The sequence below is a fragment of the Hippichthys cyanospilos genome, chromosome 8, assembly GCF_059441005.1.
Source record: "Hippichthys cyanospilos isolate Australia breed blue-spotted pipefish chromosome 8, RoL_Hcya_1.0, whole genome shotgun sequence".
NCBI lineage: Eukaryota > Metazoa > Chordata > Actinopteri > Syngnathiformes > Syngnathidae > Hippichthys > Hippichthys cyanospilos.
The window spans coordinates 10,446,770-10,464,599 of record NC_142376.1 but is presented as its reverse complement, the minus strand read 5'-3'; the positions used below and the strand labels follow the sequence as shown (position 1 = coordinate 10,464,599).

The window sequence follows — 17,830 nt, the reverse complement described above, 5'->3', positions numbered from 1 at the left end:
GTTGTGTCTTCATACGAGTGTTTCTTCATTGCTTTTGGTTTGCTAACCATTAGTCATGTTTGTAAAGAGACCGTCATTGAAAGTTTGCGTTTTGGCTACCGAAATGTTCATTAACGGACATTGTCTCGTTTCAACAAAAAAAATGAGGGGGAAACAATAAGAACGGAATAAATAACAATGCAAAGCTCTTTGTACAGTAATGTTATGCACATTCATGATCGATTTTTCTTTGCGAATGGAAGCGGCATTCTGAACACGAACTTTCTTGTCGTAAAATTTGTGGAGTGACTCGCAAGCACCTGATTGGCCCTTTCTAGCAGGGGATTTCCGTCTGGGCACTTCCTTCACTGGCTCCACTATTCTAGTCCTCTGTCACTCAAACTGAGCAAGTCAGAAGTCTGTGACAAACGTCAACGGTGTGTTTGCATGTTCAGCATGGATGGTGAGTAGCTACCCCCATTTTGTTTATTGTGCAGAAACGACAGTATCAGAGTAATTTACGATGTGTTGAATGAATGCCATTAGTAACTTGTATGTTGATGGTGAATATGATTGGCTCCAGACATTTTTAGATTTTTAAGCCTATTGAACAGTGATCTTCTTTTTTGTAATATCGGGACATTGGCTCGATAATGTTATTTTTGTTTTTCCAATTGTATCGAACAGTGATCTTCTTTTTTTTTGTCCTTTTGGGAAATTGCAAAACAATCTTATTTTCAAAGAGCCAAATATTCGGTAGACCTAAATTCTACAGTACCTTATGACGTGACATTTTGTGATTCTTTTTCATCCAGTTCTTTTGCCCTCCGTGCTTGAAGACGATCCACACCTGAGTAAGTACAATTCAAGAACTAAAAAATTGCAAAAAAGCAAATTCCATCACCAAATGCAGAGAAGTGTACTTTCACTTCCCCATTTTGTGTTGAGGGAAAGAATCAAATCCTTAGTTTTGTTTCAGTGCTGCGTTTGTGATTTTGTGGGACTTGGTGTTCATCTTGAGATTACTACATTATCGCTCGTATCTGCAACATATTTCCATTTGGTACACCTTGCAATTAGGACAAAAATGCGACAGGGCTTGTTTTATACTGACGCAAGTGAGCGAGCGAGTGAGTCTACTTGGGGCACTTGTCACATTGAAGTTCTGTCCACATCAAATGAAACTTCCTGGTCCACTTCTCGTTCCTCACACATGCACAATGGGGGAAGAGTTGTTCGTTAACAAGTTTCAAAAACATTGTATTGTCTAAAAATATTGCACAAAGCAGATTACTGTTTAAATACTGCTGCCCTGCTGCAGTCCCAGAATCCCCTCAGATATGGTAAAGGAGAGCCACATCAAATGTTACTTGGATTAAGCATGCATGCCTGGAGGGTGGGTGCCAGGATGACGTGCTAAAAAAGAGACTTGTGTGGCACCCAAAACTGTTCACATGTGAGTTGAATTCAATAAACGGTCTGTTTAGTATGCATGCCGTGCCACAAAGTATTAATTGTTTTGTGCAATGAGTGTTTTTAGACATCACGCTCTCAGTGAATGAACAGTGAATAAAGGTTACTGTAATTTCAGAAAAGCTACTACTTTGTATTTTTACATCACCAAATGCTCATTTATGGCACTGCTTGAGAAACATGGCTCTAATCATGGCAGATGCGGAAAATTTAGCAAATAAAACAAGTGGAAGCAGAGCCTAAAGACTTAATGCTGAAAAGAGGAACAGTTTGTTTTTTAAGTCAAGCACAAGCCAGAAAATAGTAATCTGCAAATATGTCATTCATCAGTCAGTTATTTGTGACTCCAACACGACAACTTTTTTGTACCTCTTCAACACCATGGAGAACATTACAGACAGTGTGAAAATGCGACAAAGCGCTAACTACAGTTACAAAAAGACAAAAAAGAACAGTTCATGGCACAGAACTTTGTTAGTTATCGTTTCCTATCCCTCAACTTATGAAATACACGCAACAAAAACATTAGAAAAGAAAGAAAGCAACAAGCTATTTTAAGAAGTTTCATGTTACAACAAGCTAACAAACCTGTGATCCTGAAACGCAACCTCTGAAACCTTTTATTATATATCGGCTAATTGGTGGACAAACTTGAATGTTACTTGAAGCACTTTGCTATTGTCATTGGAAAGAGTCTGATTGCATAATAATAAACCCATAATATATAAATATTGTTTTGCAATTTATATCATCGCCACACCATCAGTATATAAAAATTGTTCCACGTTGCACAGTTCTAGTACAATGCATGGACCAGTATTTTCTATACACTTTAGACTTGCTTTATTTTTGTCTTCAAACACATTTATATTACAGTATGTTTAGAAATTGTATTTGATCAAGTTGGCAACATTGCAGGTCTGCAGACCTCCCGTTCATTCTTTTTCTGAAGCGCAAATCCAAACACAAAGTGTTTTTCGTTTCCCTTTTCTTTTTGGGGGGGTTAAAACATAAACAAAAACCATTATCTATGAAAATAGAGCAATGAAATTGTGTTGTTTTTAATATTGTGATTTGAAGAATTCAATGTCAATCCAAAATGCAAAAATGCTGGTATTTTTCAAAATTTCTCAAAAAAAGGGTGAATCTCTCGCACACGAACATTTCCACTAATTTATTACAATTGAGTCTGCAACTAGGATGTTCTGCAACATTTCCAAGAGGGGACATGTTTTCGACACAAAATTAGAAGCTGCTATCGGACCAACTAAGATTTGATTTCCATTTTTAAATGACTACAAATCAATTTGAAGTTGTTGTTTGTCTTTTATTTTGGACCCAAACTATATTGCAATTTTATTGTTCTGTATTTTGTCAGAACTAAACAAAAACACACAAATCTGCCTCTTATTACATGCATAAATAATATTTGGCACTAAAAATTTGCACTACATAATATTTGCACTATATTATTAGCACCATTGTTTCTGTTGTTGTTGTATTGCTCTTTATTGCTATTCTTATTACTATTTATTTATTGCTTGAACATGGAATGTAGTCTGCTCTCTCGGGAAGTGTACTGAATAAGAATTTCATTGTGTGGTATAATAATACTATACATATGACTATAAACCTCTTGGATCTTGAATAAGTGGTATCAGTTTCTTGATATCAGAAACTTCCATAGTTGATTCCTCAAACTAGTTTAATTCTGGAAAAAAAAATGGAATTGAAGATCCTCATTGTTTTTAATCAGACAGCCCCTATTTATCTGCACTTCTAGATAAATCTATCAAATTTTATATTAAAATCTGGAGAAGGCAGCTTATCTTTTGCAAATCTTTAATCACCAGTCATAGATCACATTTTAAACATTACAAAACACGATCCAACTAATTAATTGCTACTTACTACTTGATAAGTCCTTTATTAAGATACCTGTGGTTTGGACATTCCCTCAATAGTGGGCGAGCCAGCGATCCGCATCTTTGAGCAACCCAGAGCGAGAGGAATGCGCTTCAGGTACAAGTGCGAGGGTCGCTCGGCTGGCAGCATCCCCGGGGAAAATAGCACGGATAACAACAGGACCTACCCCAGTCTGCAGGTGACGACTGTGTTTTTGTCCCCTCAAACGCATCATTCTTCAGCTCGCTTCCTGACTTTCCATGCCTGTCATAAACTTTTCCAACCACTTCTCTCTCCACAGATTCTGAATTACTGCGGCAAGGGTAAAGTGTGTGTTTATTTGGTGACAAAGAATGAGCCTTACAGGCCACATCCTCATGATCTGGTCGGCAAGGACTGCAAAGACGGCTACTACGAGGCAGAGTTTGGGCCGGATCGCAAAGTCATTGCGTAAGTTCCATGTGACCTCTGCTAACATGTTAGCTGGGATATTATCTCCTTTGTCTCTCTCGTAGCATGTCAAATATTACAAATAAACAAACATGCATGCTCACAAACACACACACACACACACAAAACTGAAGCATGGCATCATGGGATTTCCCCGAGTGACATCACTGATAGCGCCTATACGTGTGGTAGAAAGGGAAAACTGAGGTTGCGTGTGCACTCAAGTATGTGTGATGAGTCAGAATATTTTGGTGTGTCTCATTTGCAAGTCCCATGGACCTCGAAGTATAGTAAACATTTACATAAAGCACTAGGCAACCTAAAACTAAGATGTCATTTTGATGTACTATAAATAGAAACGGGCCTTATCATGTCAGTTAGATGTGTGCCAAAAAATTGATGCACAAAAGACGCAAGATTCTCATTTACTGCGATTCAAAATCGATATCAAATTTCCCCGAATCGGTTGTGTAGTTACAAAACATAAAAGAAGTCCGTTTCCCATCGGCTTCAGGGTAACTACGCCAAACGCACCCTGTCAAGGAAGAGGCAATGCTACAAAGGCCAACTTGAAGCAAACACACTAATTAATACATGACCGTCAATGCTATGTCCATCGAATGCCATCCCCTCAAGTCTGTACCAACATTAACACACCAACACAAAAAAAAACCCATATTTGATTACATGTTTATTGTCACAGTACAGCACAAGCCCCAAGTGTTGCTAACTACATGGTGCATTCACAACAGTCAGACATTTAATTTCTGATAGAAGAAAAGTCCAGCTATGCTTTAATTGTTAATAACTGCAAATATCTAAACACTGTGGGCTTCCTATCAATCTATAAATGCGGACATAAATCAAGAAAACGTTGGAGGTGAAATTACCTTGATTTATCACTTAATTCCAAGGAATGGTACGTTAAGTTACTTTTGTTTACAATAGCCAATTGAATAATAAGGTTTTGGTCTACTGGTTGGTATGACAATTGGCAATGGTGGTCCACACAGTTTTATTGAGGAAAAAGGCACTTTTTCTTTTAAATTAAAACTGAAAAAAATGTTAAATAAAAAACAAAACAATACCGTTTAATGGCTCCATTTTTTATTCGCAAAGCAGACTGATGAGACCTGAGTCCTCGCAAATTACTTTGAATAGAAAGTAATTTTGAATCAAAGAGCAATTATGAATTGACTCCTACACCCAAAAATCTGAATTGAATGAAATTGTGAGGCAGTAAAAGATTTCCGCCCCTAATGTTAGCAGGATTACATAGAATGGAGGGTGATGAATGGCCCCAGGAAGACCCAAATCAAATTTTATAGATATTTATTTGAGTCACAGTATCAATAAATATAACATAAAAAATAATAACAAATAAACCGATATAATGTAAGTTCCAATGCAACCAACAGACTCACGATTCCACATCTAATTTTGGTTCCATGAACCAGAAAACAGGCTGCTAATTATTTGGCGTTTTTTGATGGAGTTGTGTCACAATATGTCTCTCATGCCATGTGTTATGATTTGTTTAGTTTACAGAATCTGGGTATCCGTTGTGTGAAGAAGCGGGAGGTCAAAGATGCCATTTTACAAAGGATTAAGAGAGGGATCAACCCCTTCAATGGTGAGTCCTTTGACATTTCATTTACATTGCCAACATTTTAACCTCAACGCTATGAAGCAGAAATTTAAACTATATGAAATACTTACATGACAAATACTGTTTGACTAACATTCACACAGCTGTCAGTACATTATGACAATAATTGAGACAGTGGTGGTTTTATCTCAACACAAATCAGCATGACAATGTTTTGAATGAGCATTGCAAACTGAAAATGACACTTCTCTCAGAAATTGAGCATGAATGCTTAGAAATTAGTCACAGTACAGAAACGCCAGTGTTATTCAATAACCGTCTAACATTAGGCTCTTTGCTAGTCTTCTATTCCTATATTTTAAATTCATATTCAACCTCAGTCAGAAATCATGTGCTGGTGTGAGCCACTGGGATTGGGGGGTGACTCAGAAAAGGGTACAACAATAGCACTATATTAACAGGATATGACGACAATATGTTACGTATGCGCTGAATTTTATCGATTTGTAAATACTCAAAAATTTCCGCAAGTGAATGAGGGTGTGAGCCGTACACCGGTAGCGTTTAAACTCAGTCTTATCATCAACTGCATGGAACAAGAGCTAAAGAAAATGTATGGAAAACTGCAAAGTTCACTCCTCTTCTAAATGTGTTTTATTTGTTGTTACTCAGCCAAAATACAAGGAAAAGAAGCTAAATGGGGAGTATGACCATGGTTAATGCATCACGGCGTCTCTTAATGCTTAATCAGACACAGTACCAAAATGCCCAGAAGGAATGTGATTGGATACTAAATATCTGATGAAATGGCATCTTGCATTTTATTTCAATCGGATCCAAGTAGCATAGTGTGACTGCTCTTCTCATGCAACTATTAAAATGCTCACTAACAAATTACTAATTACAATCTATTTGAGGCGTCTGGTGATTTATTTTTCTTTTGGCGCTCTTGTAATGAAATGTAATTATGTTATTAATGTATTATCTTTGCCAGAACTGAGCTGCCTTTGCTCATTATCCAGTTATCTGCTGCTGCGCTGATGCTATGTTTGAAATATTTCAAAAGAACCTGACCCATTTACTGTCACGTCAAGCCAAAAGTCTGATTTCAGATGTCTGGTGAAATGCCATTTCCCCTCTCTTTCCATTTTGCGCCTGTGCAGACAGAGAGCAGAGCTGCGGTGCAAACAAGCGATAGAGCGGGCGACTTCCCCATTCTTGGTCACAGTTGCTCAAATGAATACATGGAAAATGCCACGTGAGATTTGGGAATGTAGGATTCATTAAAAGGGGAAGGTATTCACAAAGAGGGTGGTTCTCTAGCTCTCACAGTCAAAGTTAAAAGCATGCTTGGGTGTTTTCTTCATGCCGATGTAAAACTATCAGGAGATGGTCTAATTATTAGACCATCTCCCGATAGTTTTAATTCTTAGACTCCTGCTTTTTTTTTTTTTTTTTTACCTCTGAGCTTAAATGCTATTGGGGATCCATAGGACCTCTGGTCATTGCTTTTTAATGTTTTGTCCCTCACTATGTAAAATACTCTTGAGTATTGATGTCCCTCATCTGCTCACTTCTGCTCGGAAACTTGACTTCTTCCTGTATCAGAGGTCATCACTTCCTCTCTCTTTTCATCACACTCCTGCACTCCTTATACATGCACAAACTAAACTGACGGATGCAAAATTTAGAACTTTGTTCGGATTTAGAGGTATGGCAAAAAAAAAAAAAAGATTCACAAAAAAAAAAAAACAACCCCCAAATTGATTTTAAAAATTTAAAAAATGAATAAAATAGCCCTACTTCCCATCTGTTTCCGTGTAACTACGATGGACGGGCAACAACAGCACATCACACGCCATTGGCATTCTACAAAGACTTTTTTTTAAATTGAAAAATCAACGTACTTCAATGTAAAACATAATTGAAAACATCAATTAAAATTGTTTTTCCCACAAGTGGCTGCTACTCCGTTTCGATTTCCATCCCATCACGTCTCTGCCAGAATTGCCAAACCAACATCGATAAAGTCATATTCAATCACTGATGAAGAATGTAAATAAACTGCGAGTCAGTTACGCTGTCATTGTATGACACGGCACACGTCTCAAGCAGTACTGCTAGCAGCTCGCTCAATGGTGCATTCAAAGGCAGTCGGATATTTCAAACTCAGACTGAAAAAAGGTCAGTTTATGCCTTTACAATTAGTCATTGCATGTATCTAAACAATATGCGCTTTCTGTCAATCTACAAAAGATAACAGTAACTTAAGTATATAATACCCAATGAAATAACTCGGCTTTCGTCATCCATTCTTGTAGTTGGTTTGCCAATGAATCGAAATAAAGAATATGTGAAAGAAAGGCACTTTTATTCAAAATTCAATACATGTAAAAAAAAAAAAAAATAGCTCTTTAATATCTCCATTTGTCACTGTCTTGCGAAGCATGCTGCAGTAGAGTGACAATTTATTGATTGAAGCAGAAATCATTGTCGATCAAATCGTTTTGAATAGAACATTATTTGGAATCAAATATCTATTCTGAATGGAATTGTAGACCCAAAAAAATCTGAATTTAATTGAATCGCGAGGCATTCAAAAATTGGAATTTAAATGTCTGGATTCATGAAAGAAGTGAAAATACGCCCCGACGTTTAACGGGGTAAAGACTAGTTGAGTTGTTTTTGTCAATTGGACATTGCGGCATTGCTCAAATTTCTTTGCAGTATAGTTCAACACTCAGATTGACTAAACTGTAAATTAATTACATGTGCTACACACACACACACACACAATAAAATAGGGAAAAATACAATCCATCCATTATCTATATCCACTATGGTCGCTGGCTTGCTGATGCCCATCCCAGCTGTGTAGGCAGGGAAAATACCCAACAAGCTATTTGCAATATTTATGCTTCACGTTCTAGATGAATGAGTTTCCATCTCGTGCAAAGCGGCACCCCAGTCAAAGATTCACTAACACACTTTCTTGCCCCGCTACTTTACTTTCACACACGTCACGAGCCCATTTCGGACACTTGTGCCGGGAGTCTCAGCTCTCGGTTATACACACACGCACACACACACACACACACACACACACACACACTACTTTCCACTCTGCTGTGACGTTGCTCCGCGTCACTTGTGGCGACAAATTGTAGGCGGGGATCAAAAGCGTGTTTGAAAATGTTTATTCAGGCCTTTCTCAGTCTTGCTTGCTTTCAAATGTGCAGTAAATTCTCAGGGCTCCTTTCTGTATTGTGTTAATTTGTTCTATTGACCACACCCCCACAATGCGTTCACTGCCAGACCTATAATGTTCAAAATATGCATTGTGATTGCTCTTTGATAGTAACAATAATCTTGCTGTATACGTGCGTGTGTTTTTGCATGTGTGTGACCACAGTGCCGCAGGAGCAGCTGCTGCAGACAGAAGAGTATGACCTGAACGTGGTCCGATTGTGTATACAGGTTTTCCTGCAGGATGACAAGAGCCACTACACTCGAGTACTCAAACCTGTAGTCAGCAACCCCATCTATGACAACAGTGAGTGACTTTTTATGTAGGTATTTTCAATCTCTGGTTTGAAAGTTGTAACAATCATTCTAAGAGAAATTATGGAAAAATAAATATTTAATACTAAAGTCAGAACAGCCGTCGCATAAATCTGTTTTACCCCTACTGACAATCTTTTAAGTGCAATTTTAGGTATGAGTCTAACCAGAGGTTAATATTAAATTGTTAATGACAAATTTAATCATTCTTAATGGTATACCTTTTAAAATAATCAAACCACTGTCAGCAATTAAATCGTTGTCACCAAACCACAAAAAAATCCAACTCTAAAATTATTTAAAAATAAAACTATTTTGATAAATGAGCTTGCCACACGGATCTTCTTGTGTAATTTTTATATTTCTAATATCGTTTAATTTAATGCTTCTTAAGAGTCAATTAACGGGCACATGAAGGAACATATTGCTAAATTGTGTTAGTGACTTTTCTGCAAAAATACTGTATATCTTTCTTTTGTTTCATACGGATACAAATTGAAATTCGTGATGCAATTTTTCTGCGTATAAATAAAACAGATAATTTTACAAGATCAAACTTGTGGAGTTGCTGAATAAAATACACCTAGGCCCTTATTGATATTACAATGAATATGGTTCCAAAGTTTAATAAAAACTGGCTGTAAAAGTATTTCATCATTGAAAAAACAGTTGAGAACCACTGCTATAAAATATGTATGTCCCAAAGCCTATCGAGAATCTTAGAAAGACAAATATACATTATTTGCAGCCCAGGTGTTTGAGATTCAACCCCTATGATAATCTTTGCTGTGAAAAGTAAGGTATATCCCGGCACTATTTATTGTTCACTTGTCTCTACACCTGCAAGAATTATTACAGTTTTGTGTCTCTCAAAACCGTTACAGGGGCTTTAGTCACTTGTGACCTAATTCACTGTTTATCATACACACATGCACACACACATCAAGTGAAAGGGGAAGTTGTATACTGTATCCACACTAACCCTCAAACTAGTGTTACCATGAGTACTTCCTCTTCTGAAAAACAGACATGTGACTCAACTTTATGAGGCTTCAACATAATGTTTACTGCTCAGTCAATATGATTTTGTTTTTAGCTAACTTGATGGCACGCAAAATGTGGTAACACCTGATATGCCACCTGTGATTTGACCTATTTGCTCATCTCCATATTTAAAAACAAAAGGGGCACCTAACACTGCAGAGCTGAGGATCTGTCGGGTCAACAGTAACAGCGGCTCTGTTAAGGGAGGAGATGAGATCTTCCTGCTTTGTGATAAAGTACAAAAAGGTACAGTACCATGAAAAAGTTTTTGCTACCTTATATTCATCTCGAAAAAGAAATAAAAATCAGACAACTATAAACTAAGTAAACATAAGATGCAATTCTTAAATGGACCTTTTATTTATCGAGGAAAAAAAATTAAAGCTTCATGACCCAATGTGAAAACACTGACAAAAAAGTCATTTTGCAAAATACATCTGATTGCCGAGAGTCTCGTCACATGTGTTGTAAATACAACACAGCATTTCAGGAAAAGAACATCTTACCAACAGTCAAACGCGGTTGTGGTATTGCGATGGTCTGGGGCTGCTTTGCTTCTTCGGAACCTAGATGGCTTGATAAAACCATGAATCTTGCTTTTTACCAGTCAGCCCTTTTAGAGCACATTTCGGTTCGTCTGAAACACATCGGCAACTCAACTTTAAAAAAACTACATGCATCTCTTATTGTGTAGCCAAGTGGAACTACAGACTTGAATCTATTTGAAGTACTACGATATTACCTTTGAAAGGCCATTCATGCTTGAATTCCCTCCAATGATAAGCAAATAATCTGGCAGTTGTCCAAAAAAATCTCCACAAAGATGTGAAAAACTTATAGTAAAAGCTTCATTTCGGTTGTTTCTACAGAGAATAGCCCATCCAGTTATAGGATTTAGGAGCAATCGCTTTTCACACGAAAATAAATGAAAACCCCCATTTGAAAAACTGTATCTTGTGTTTCCTTGTGTTGTCACTGACTAATATTCAAATGTGTTTGATAATGGGAAACATTTAACCTATTAATTTCTAGCGCTGATAAAATCCTAGATGGTTGGCCCGATAGTCATCATGGCAGTGAATGAGTTTTGATGCGACATACGTTTTACTATTACTTGAGTGTTTACGTGCAGAATAAGACTACTTGTACAATAAATTTGTTTTGTCACGACTCTCATTATTTCCTCTGAATACATAAGCGACTTTGTAAAAGAGGACTTTTTACTTGAGTCATGTTATTTTAAAGTAATAGTATTCTTGCTCCAGCACGATTTTCCTCAGCTGTCTCTAACTCTGTTGAGTCCTCGCCATTCATCCTTTTGCGTACTCATTCCCTTTTCCCTCTCCATCATCCGCTTTTCCTTTAGATGACATAGAAGTCATTTTCTCCACCGATGGCTGGGAGGCCAAAGGCTCATTCTCCCAAGCCGACGTTCATCGCCAAGTGGCCATCGTCTTTAAGACGCCACCTTTCTACAACACCTCTATTACAGAGTCCGTCACCGTACACATGCAGCTTCGTCGACCGTCCGATGTGGAAGTCAGCGAGCCCCTGGACTTTCGATATCTTCCAGATGACAAAGGTTAGGATGCGTGTAACCAGGTGCCTCGCAATTAAGCCTCAAAACCTTTGAAATGCAATATTTCAGTTCATATCTGTTTGTTTTTTTCTAGATCCTTATGGCTATAATAAGAAAAAACGCAGTAGAGAGAACATAATGAAGATGTCAGGATTGTCAGGTAAGATTTGCCACGAAAATGAAGCTGGTTAAACAATGGCAAATTTATGTTCTAATCCGGACTAAATTTATAAACACATGAATGTTACAAAATGTTTCTGCATTTTTCTAGCTGTCCCGTTTCCTGGCCTGGCTATGAACAGGCAAAGGGCAGTGCCACTGAATACCACAAATCGCATGCAAGGTATAGTATTAATCACAAAAACATGTCAGGAGTTTCAAACCTGTAATCACATAACAAATCACTTTCGGTAGTGGAGTTTGAGTGCCTGAGTGAGTAATCCTAGCAGGTATTGCTAATTGCACCAGTAAAGGTCTTCCAAGGAAGAATGGTCATAAAAAGGCCAACCATACACTGATTTCCATACAGAAATTTGGTGGTTGACCTAATGACCTATGCTAACCAAACAACATAACTTTTGATTGCCGGCTGGTACAACCCAGCACAAATATAATAAATCTTTTTTCTTTTATCACTAAAAGAGGTATCAGTAGACACTGTTTACAAAATCAAGCCTTGATCATGTTTTGCTCCCAATGTAAACAACAAAGTGTTGTTCTGAAATCATGTTTTTTTTTTGCCAATTCAGGGTGCTAAAAAGACAACAAAATCAAGTGAGGACTCACGTCTGACACTTCTTTTTTTAATTTCAATTGACATTCCTCTTTTCTGTTTTTTTTTTTTTCTCATGTAGTGCAATGTCATGCGGTCGACCAAGACTACCTTGGCAGTTGACTGGCTGACTGCGGTTGATGTATTGAACATAGTTGAATTAGGATTACTAGACAGTGTCAGTTTATCATATTTGAAAATAGTTCCAATGTTAACCAAACCTCTTGGTAGCAGCACATACTGTTTCACTACTAGCACCCATTCTCTATTATATCACCATTCCTAGTTTGTTTCCAACCGTTGCACGTTCTACCATATTTTTCCTGCTTTGAAGTACTGTATTTACCAGTTCCACCAATTACTTCCTGTTCCGAGCACTTGCCTGATCAAAACAGTTACCCGCTTTAGATTTATTATTCTGATAAAAGGCCAAACTGGCACATGGCAATCAGTGACATTGCCACAATTTACAGTTGCTTGATAGTGGTAAAGTGGTTCCTGCTTGATTGGACAATGATCATTTATTCAATGGACACCACTTGACACCAAAATGGCTTGGGAGCCTAAACTCAAGTCGCTTTTGTGGTAAGCCAGTACAAAGAGTAGATATCACTGTACCTTGATCAAAAGGTGCCTTTGGGACATTATTTTCTTTCTTAAGTTAGATTTACCATTCAACTCTCACATGCGCTTCCATTTTCACGTCTTTTTTTTTTTTTAACTCCTGAACATGCCCTTCCGCCCACAACAGGATCTTCTTAGATAATACCAAACACAATGACAGCTTATCCGTGTCCACTTCAGGATGTGATTGACTTTTGTATTCCAAGTCCCAACTCACGCGCAGGACATTTGATGTTTAAAAACGGATCTAATCAACATAAAGAAAGCAAAAATGAAAAATCAGATTGTGATAAAAAAAAAAAAAACGCTTTAACACGCACTGTGATCGTAATGAATCTATTGATCCGACACCCCTACTTCTGTGCTTTCCAGACTTCAACATGTACCAGAGGCAGCCTCCAGCGCCAATGCAGCAGCAACCTGTGTTCAACCAACCCTACCATGCAAATGTTCCAGTCAGCCATCCCTGGACGAACCCCAACCCAGTACTCCCAATGGATACAGTCCCTGTCAATCCTTCCACTGTCATGACCCATCCACCCCAGCCTAAGAGCAATCGGCCACAACATCAAAGCCATGCTTCTGGTTTCCCCTGTGAAAGCAATGTCCTCCCTGAGCTCTCCGTGAGGGACCTGCAGTGTTTGGACGCAGTTCCTCAGGTTCCTGTGATAGGCCAACCTGAGTCCCACACGCTCTTCCAATCGCAGCACCAGGGGGCGGGCCCAGCTTTCAATAGCCGGGTCCACAACCACCTCAGTAGTCAGAACCAGGGTTTCCAAAATATGTGGAACAATTTTCCTGCTTCCAATCAATTCCAAAACACATTTGACAACCCTGTTCCTGCTTCAGAAGAGAGTGTTCAGGGAAACAGGGCTTTTCCACTCTTGGAGGGGATGGAAAGGAATGAATTTCTGAAGGACCAAAGAAGAGGAGACCCTCAGACTGGGTTCCAACTGAAACAAGTCAAAGAAGAGGCTAACATGTCTGTGACGCCATTTCCTGGGGAACCCCGAGCAAGCACATACACCAACGTTCTTCCTCAGTCTATAAGCAACGGCACCAACATGAATCTTTTAAGGCAAGATGGTGGACAAAAACCACACCATGCTCACCCAAATTTTAAAGACCCTTACTCATCTAACCACATGACTTCTGAGACTCACTTTTCAACTTTGGCTGATTGGATTAGGTCTGAGACAAGTCATTCCTCACAGCAGTGATGACAAAACAGGACCTAACCAGAAGGTGCTCAGATCCAAAGAATTCACCATCTCATTTAGTGTTGAATTCCTGAAAAGTAAAACCTATGCTATTATTCTTGGGATGCGAATCGGTTACTTGCGTTGGCATGGAATGCATAATGGATTACATCAGTGGGTGAGCACAATAATTGACACGGGAGTTCCACACCTGCAATTAAAGTAAGGAATGATGCATTGGTAGGTGGTAACGTGAATCTTCACATGATACATAACTTCATTCTTTTCACCAGATAAACATTAGTCGTATTTTCTTTTAAGTCATTTCAGACAGAAAATACCGCAGTTCCTACACACTTCTGTTATTTAGAGCTGTAGTCCAATTTCTTACAGGTTAACCAAATCAGCACATGCGTTTGTGAAGGAGATTATGAAAGTTTGAGGAGGATAGAAGTGTGGTATAAGTGGGTCAGTGGAACTTTGTTAGAGGCATCGTGGGTTCCGTTTCCACTCCGTGACCGTGTGAATGTGCGTTTAAGTGGTCTTCTGTTTCTGTCTGTGTCCTGTGATTGACTGACCAGCAGTCCAGGGTGTAGTTTACCTGTGAACTTTGGCCCTCGCTCTCCAAAATTCATAACCGGGTAAGCAGTATCACGAATGGATACTGCAGGTACCCCCCCCATGACGTTTAATCCTTTGCCGCTTTGAATCAAGTGCAAATGTATCATAATTTCAATGGAGGTTTCATTCTTGGGAAAATGGTGGGGGATTTTCAAGTTACTGTAGCCTCTTCAATTGCTTTGTAAATATATTTTTGTCCAATATAAACAGTTTTTTACTTTTTTTTTGGTTGTTGTCATTTTAGCCATGCTTCAGTGCTTGCTGAAGAGGCTCATGAATTGACAAGGTACTAAATTTCCAATGAGGAAGTTGGAGGGAGCACACAGAGTTGTGACTTTCCTCAGTAATGACTATGTCACACCGGTGATCACATATGTATGTTATTTTCAAAGAGCCAAACAGATGTTTGACTGATAGAAATGTAAATATGTTGTTTTTTCATTCATCTCAGGCTTCTTCAATTTATTTTGGATAGAGACATGGCTGGTTAAGGACAAACCTAGCTCATTATCTTTTATACTTGTTTGACTTTAAGAAGAATTGTTGAGTATGATTTTTTTCTATGTTTTTTTTTGGAGGGTTTTGCTGCAGGATCAGATTTAATAAACATTGTCATTCAAGATCTGTTGTTGCTTGCTGCATTTAGATATACAAATAATAGGAATTCCAGATTATCAGATTAATTGCCATGAATTAATTACAGTCAAAGTGTTACTTTTTAATCATGTTAATCTAATTTTTAATCTTTAACTTTATGATTTCTGTATGAGGATTGGATTAGTTTTGAACTAACCCTTAGTTACTTTGTACTTGGTTGGGGGTTGGAAAACAAAAGTGAATCACACTCTAATGGGTTTAGCATGGCTCACTGGTAAAGTGGTCCTCTCCCAGCCGAGAATCGAAGGGTTTGATCCCATAGTGACCATGCCAAAGTGTTCTTGAGCAAAACTCTTCCATTGACCATTTGAAGTGGAGACAGATTGGCTGTCAATGTGTATGGCATAATCTGATAGTCTCTGATGTGGGTGGGAGGAAGAAGAAATGAGTTTTCTTAAAATAGAGGAGCATGTGAGAGTTGTCTGAATTAAAAAAATAGGCGCTTTAATGGCACCTTCAATGCACATGGTATGCACAGTATTCTTTCTAAGAAGGTGTTTGCTTCCAAAAGAAGCGGCTCAAATTCAGCCTACCGCATAAATGCAAAGCGCCCAGCTACAATTGCAACTATAGCTAACAGTTTGAGCAAAGACTTTAATGAACCATGCCTAAAAATTTAAAACAAGAATGAAGGTTTTTCACTGAAACTTTTAGGTAAGATGAAAACAACATTAATTGGATCAATTAATTACATATATTAATCCCTCAATTTTTCTAATCTCTTGACAGCACAAAAAATACCATTATCATTATTGTTGTATTACAAATTAAAAGCATACAAGCATGGAAGAAGTATAAACCAGCCACAAATGCCAGATTTTTGTCATTTTAAAAAATTGAGACCAAGTGAATTAAAATATACCATTCAATTGAATTATAAACTGTAGATCTCAATTGAAAAACAAAACTTTCAAGACTTAAAATAAATAAAAAATGAATCAATAACGTAATGTGAGTGCAGAATTGTGAACACACTCCTACAGATGACGGTTGTGTGGTTATAGAATAAATCACATTCAAACACAGATGAAATATTAGTCATCACTTACCTGCCACAATTAAAATTTCTCTTGATTAATTAACTAATTCTAGCCTCTTTTCTGACATTTTATTACAATTTGTACTTACATCTTACAGAACACGCCATGGTCCACAGAAAGCTCCATAGCATCAGAGGGTTTTCACTCTTTTAAAAGGTATCATCAGTCTGGTGAAGAGTACACAAAAATTTCCAAGGCGTTAAATAAAACTTGGAACACAGTGAAGATAGTCCTCAAATGAAGAGACTATAGCACAATGGTGACATGACCAAGAACTGGATATTCCTCCAAAACTGATTTAAAGAACGCAAGCAAACTGCTCAGGATGAGCACCCAGCACATGGAAAATGGGTATGAGGTGTCTGGAAGAGCATCTGCTGATAAAACTGCGCCAGGCATATCATGTGAGTAAGTGACTCGCTGGAGGAAAAAAATTGATGATAAAATCATTATTTTTAATCAGTTATAAAGACAACTTGATAAGATAAGCAGTATGGGTAGTTTATTACTCCTTGTTGGTCAAATCTTTAATCCAATGTGTTGGGTGTAAATAAGATAATATTGGCTCGATTGGTTTTTGACGGGGGTAGCAAGTTCACCCGACTCAGGATATTTATTTAAAGATATAAAGAGAGGTTCCACAGATTTAAAAAAATAAAATAAAATCACGCATTGACACATGTTTTGTTTAACTCTTGTTCAGTAGTTTGATCATTTTTGGGTTATTTTTTTCCACGTTAGTCTTGCAGTATTTAGGCCAAGGAATGTCACACTCCTGGTAGTGTGAAAACTATGAACCTCATTGACCATGTTTCTGTAATTCTCAAGATAGTACACACGTTTATATTGCACAAATGCAGCAACTCATTAACTCACACCTTTGACAATGACCGATGCAATTATATTTGGAGCCCAGGTTTTTCCATGGTGCAATATTTAAAAGCTTTGGTATTGTGTATACAGCAGAGCAGAAGGGTTAATAATGAATAAAGGTTTTTAAAAAAATCCAAATAATCAGTGGTCGCAATAATCACAGCACATAAACAAGCAATCCCTACATCAGTTAGAAGTGCTAACTCATGCTAACCGCCATGCTAGAAACTATATTGTCTAACGAAAATAAAATACAAGTTTTGCAGGTTTGTTTCTTTGCTGTGGCTATGTCATTGAGAAATACAGACACTGTTTACCTTAGCATGTATGAATATTGTTTACAATGTATCTGCTGCTAATAGACAAGTGGAAATGTGATTTAACATGATAATGTGCTGTTTTGTATTTGTTTGCTCTAATTGGATTACCACACCGATAACCATT

At 37.8% G+C, this 17,830-nt stretch overlaps 1 protein-coding gene and 1 long non-coding RNA gene across 4 annotated transcripts in view; one reads left to right on the top strand and one right to left on the bottom strand.

The window, feature by feature from the left end:
- The window catches only part of LOC148420113 (uncharacterized), a 34,218-nt gene that overhangs the window by 5,318 nt on the left and 11,070 nt on the right, over positions 1-17,830 (bottom strand). The window contains exons 2-3 of one of the 3 annotated variants that reach the window (XR_015866364.1): positions 16,602-16,680; positions 768-829 (exon numbers count right to left, since the gene is read on the bottom strand). This is a non-coding gene — a long non-coding RNA (uncharacterized LOC148420113). Of the gene's footprint in view, positions 1-767; positions 830-16,601; positions 16,681-17,830 lie in introns of those variants that run through there. The other 2 variants (XR_015866366.1, XR_015866365.1) reach the window with 2 other exon arrangements.
- On the top strand, positions 385-15,438 carry rel (REL proto-oncogene, NF-kB subunit). Its single transcript, XM_088421021.1, has 11 exons — positions 385-442; positions 795-833; positions 3,417-3,556; positions 3,659-3,807; positions 5,349-5,440; positions 8,829-8,969; positions 10,163-10,267; positions 11,388-11,603; positions 11,695-11,760; positions 11,872-11,943; positions 13,369-15,438. Exons 1-11 carry the CDS (start codon positions 427-429, stop codon positions 14,214-14,216), a joined length of 1,884 nt encoding a protein of 627 aa, XP_088277147.1. The 5' UTR covers positions 385-426; the 3' UTR covers positions 14,217-15,438.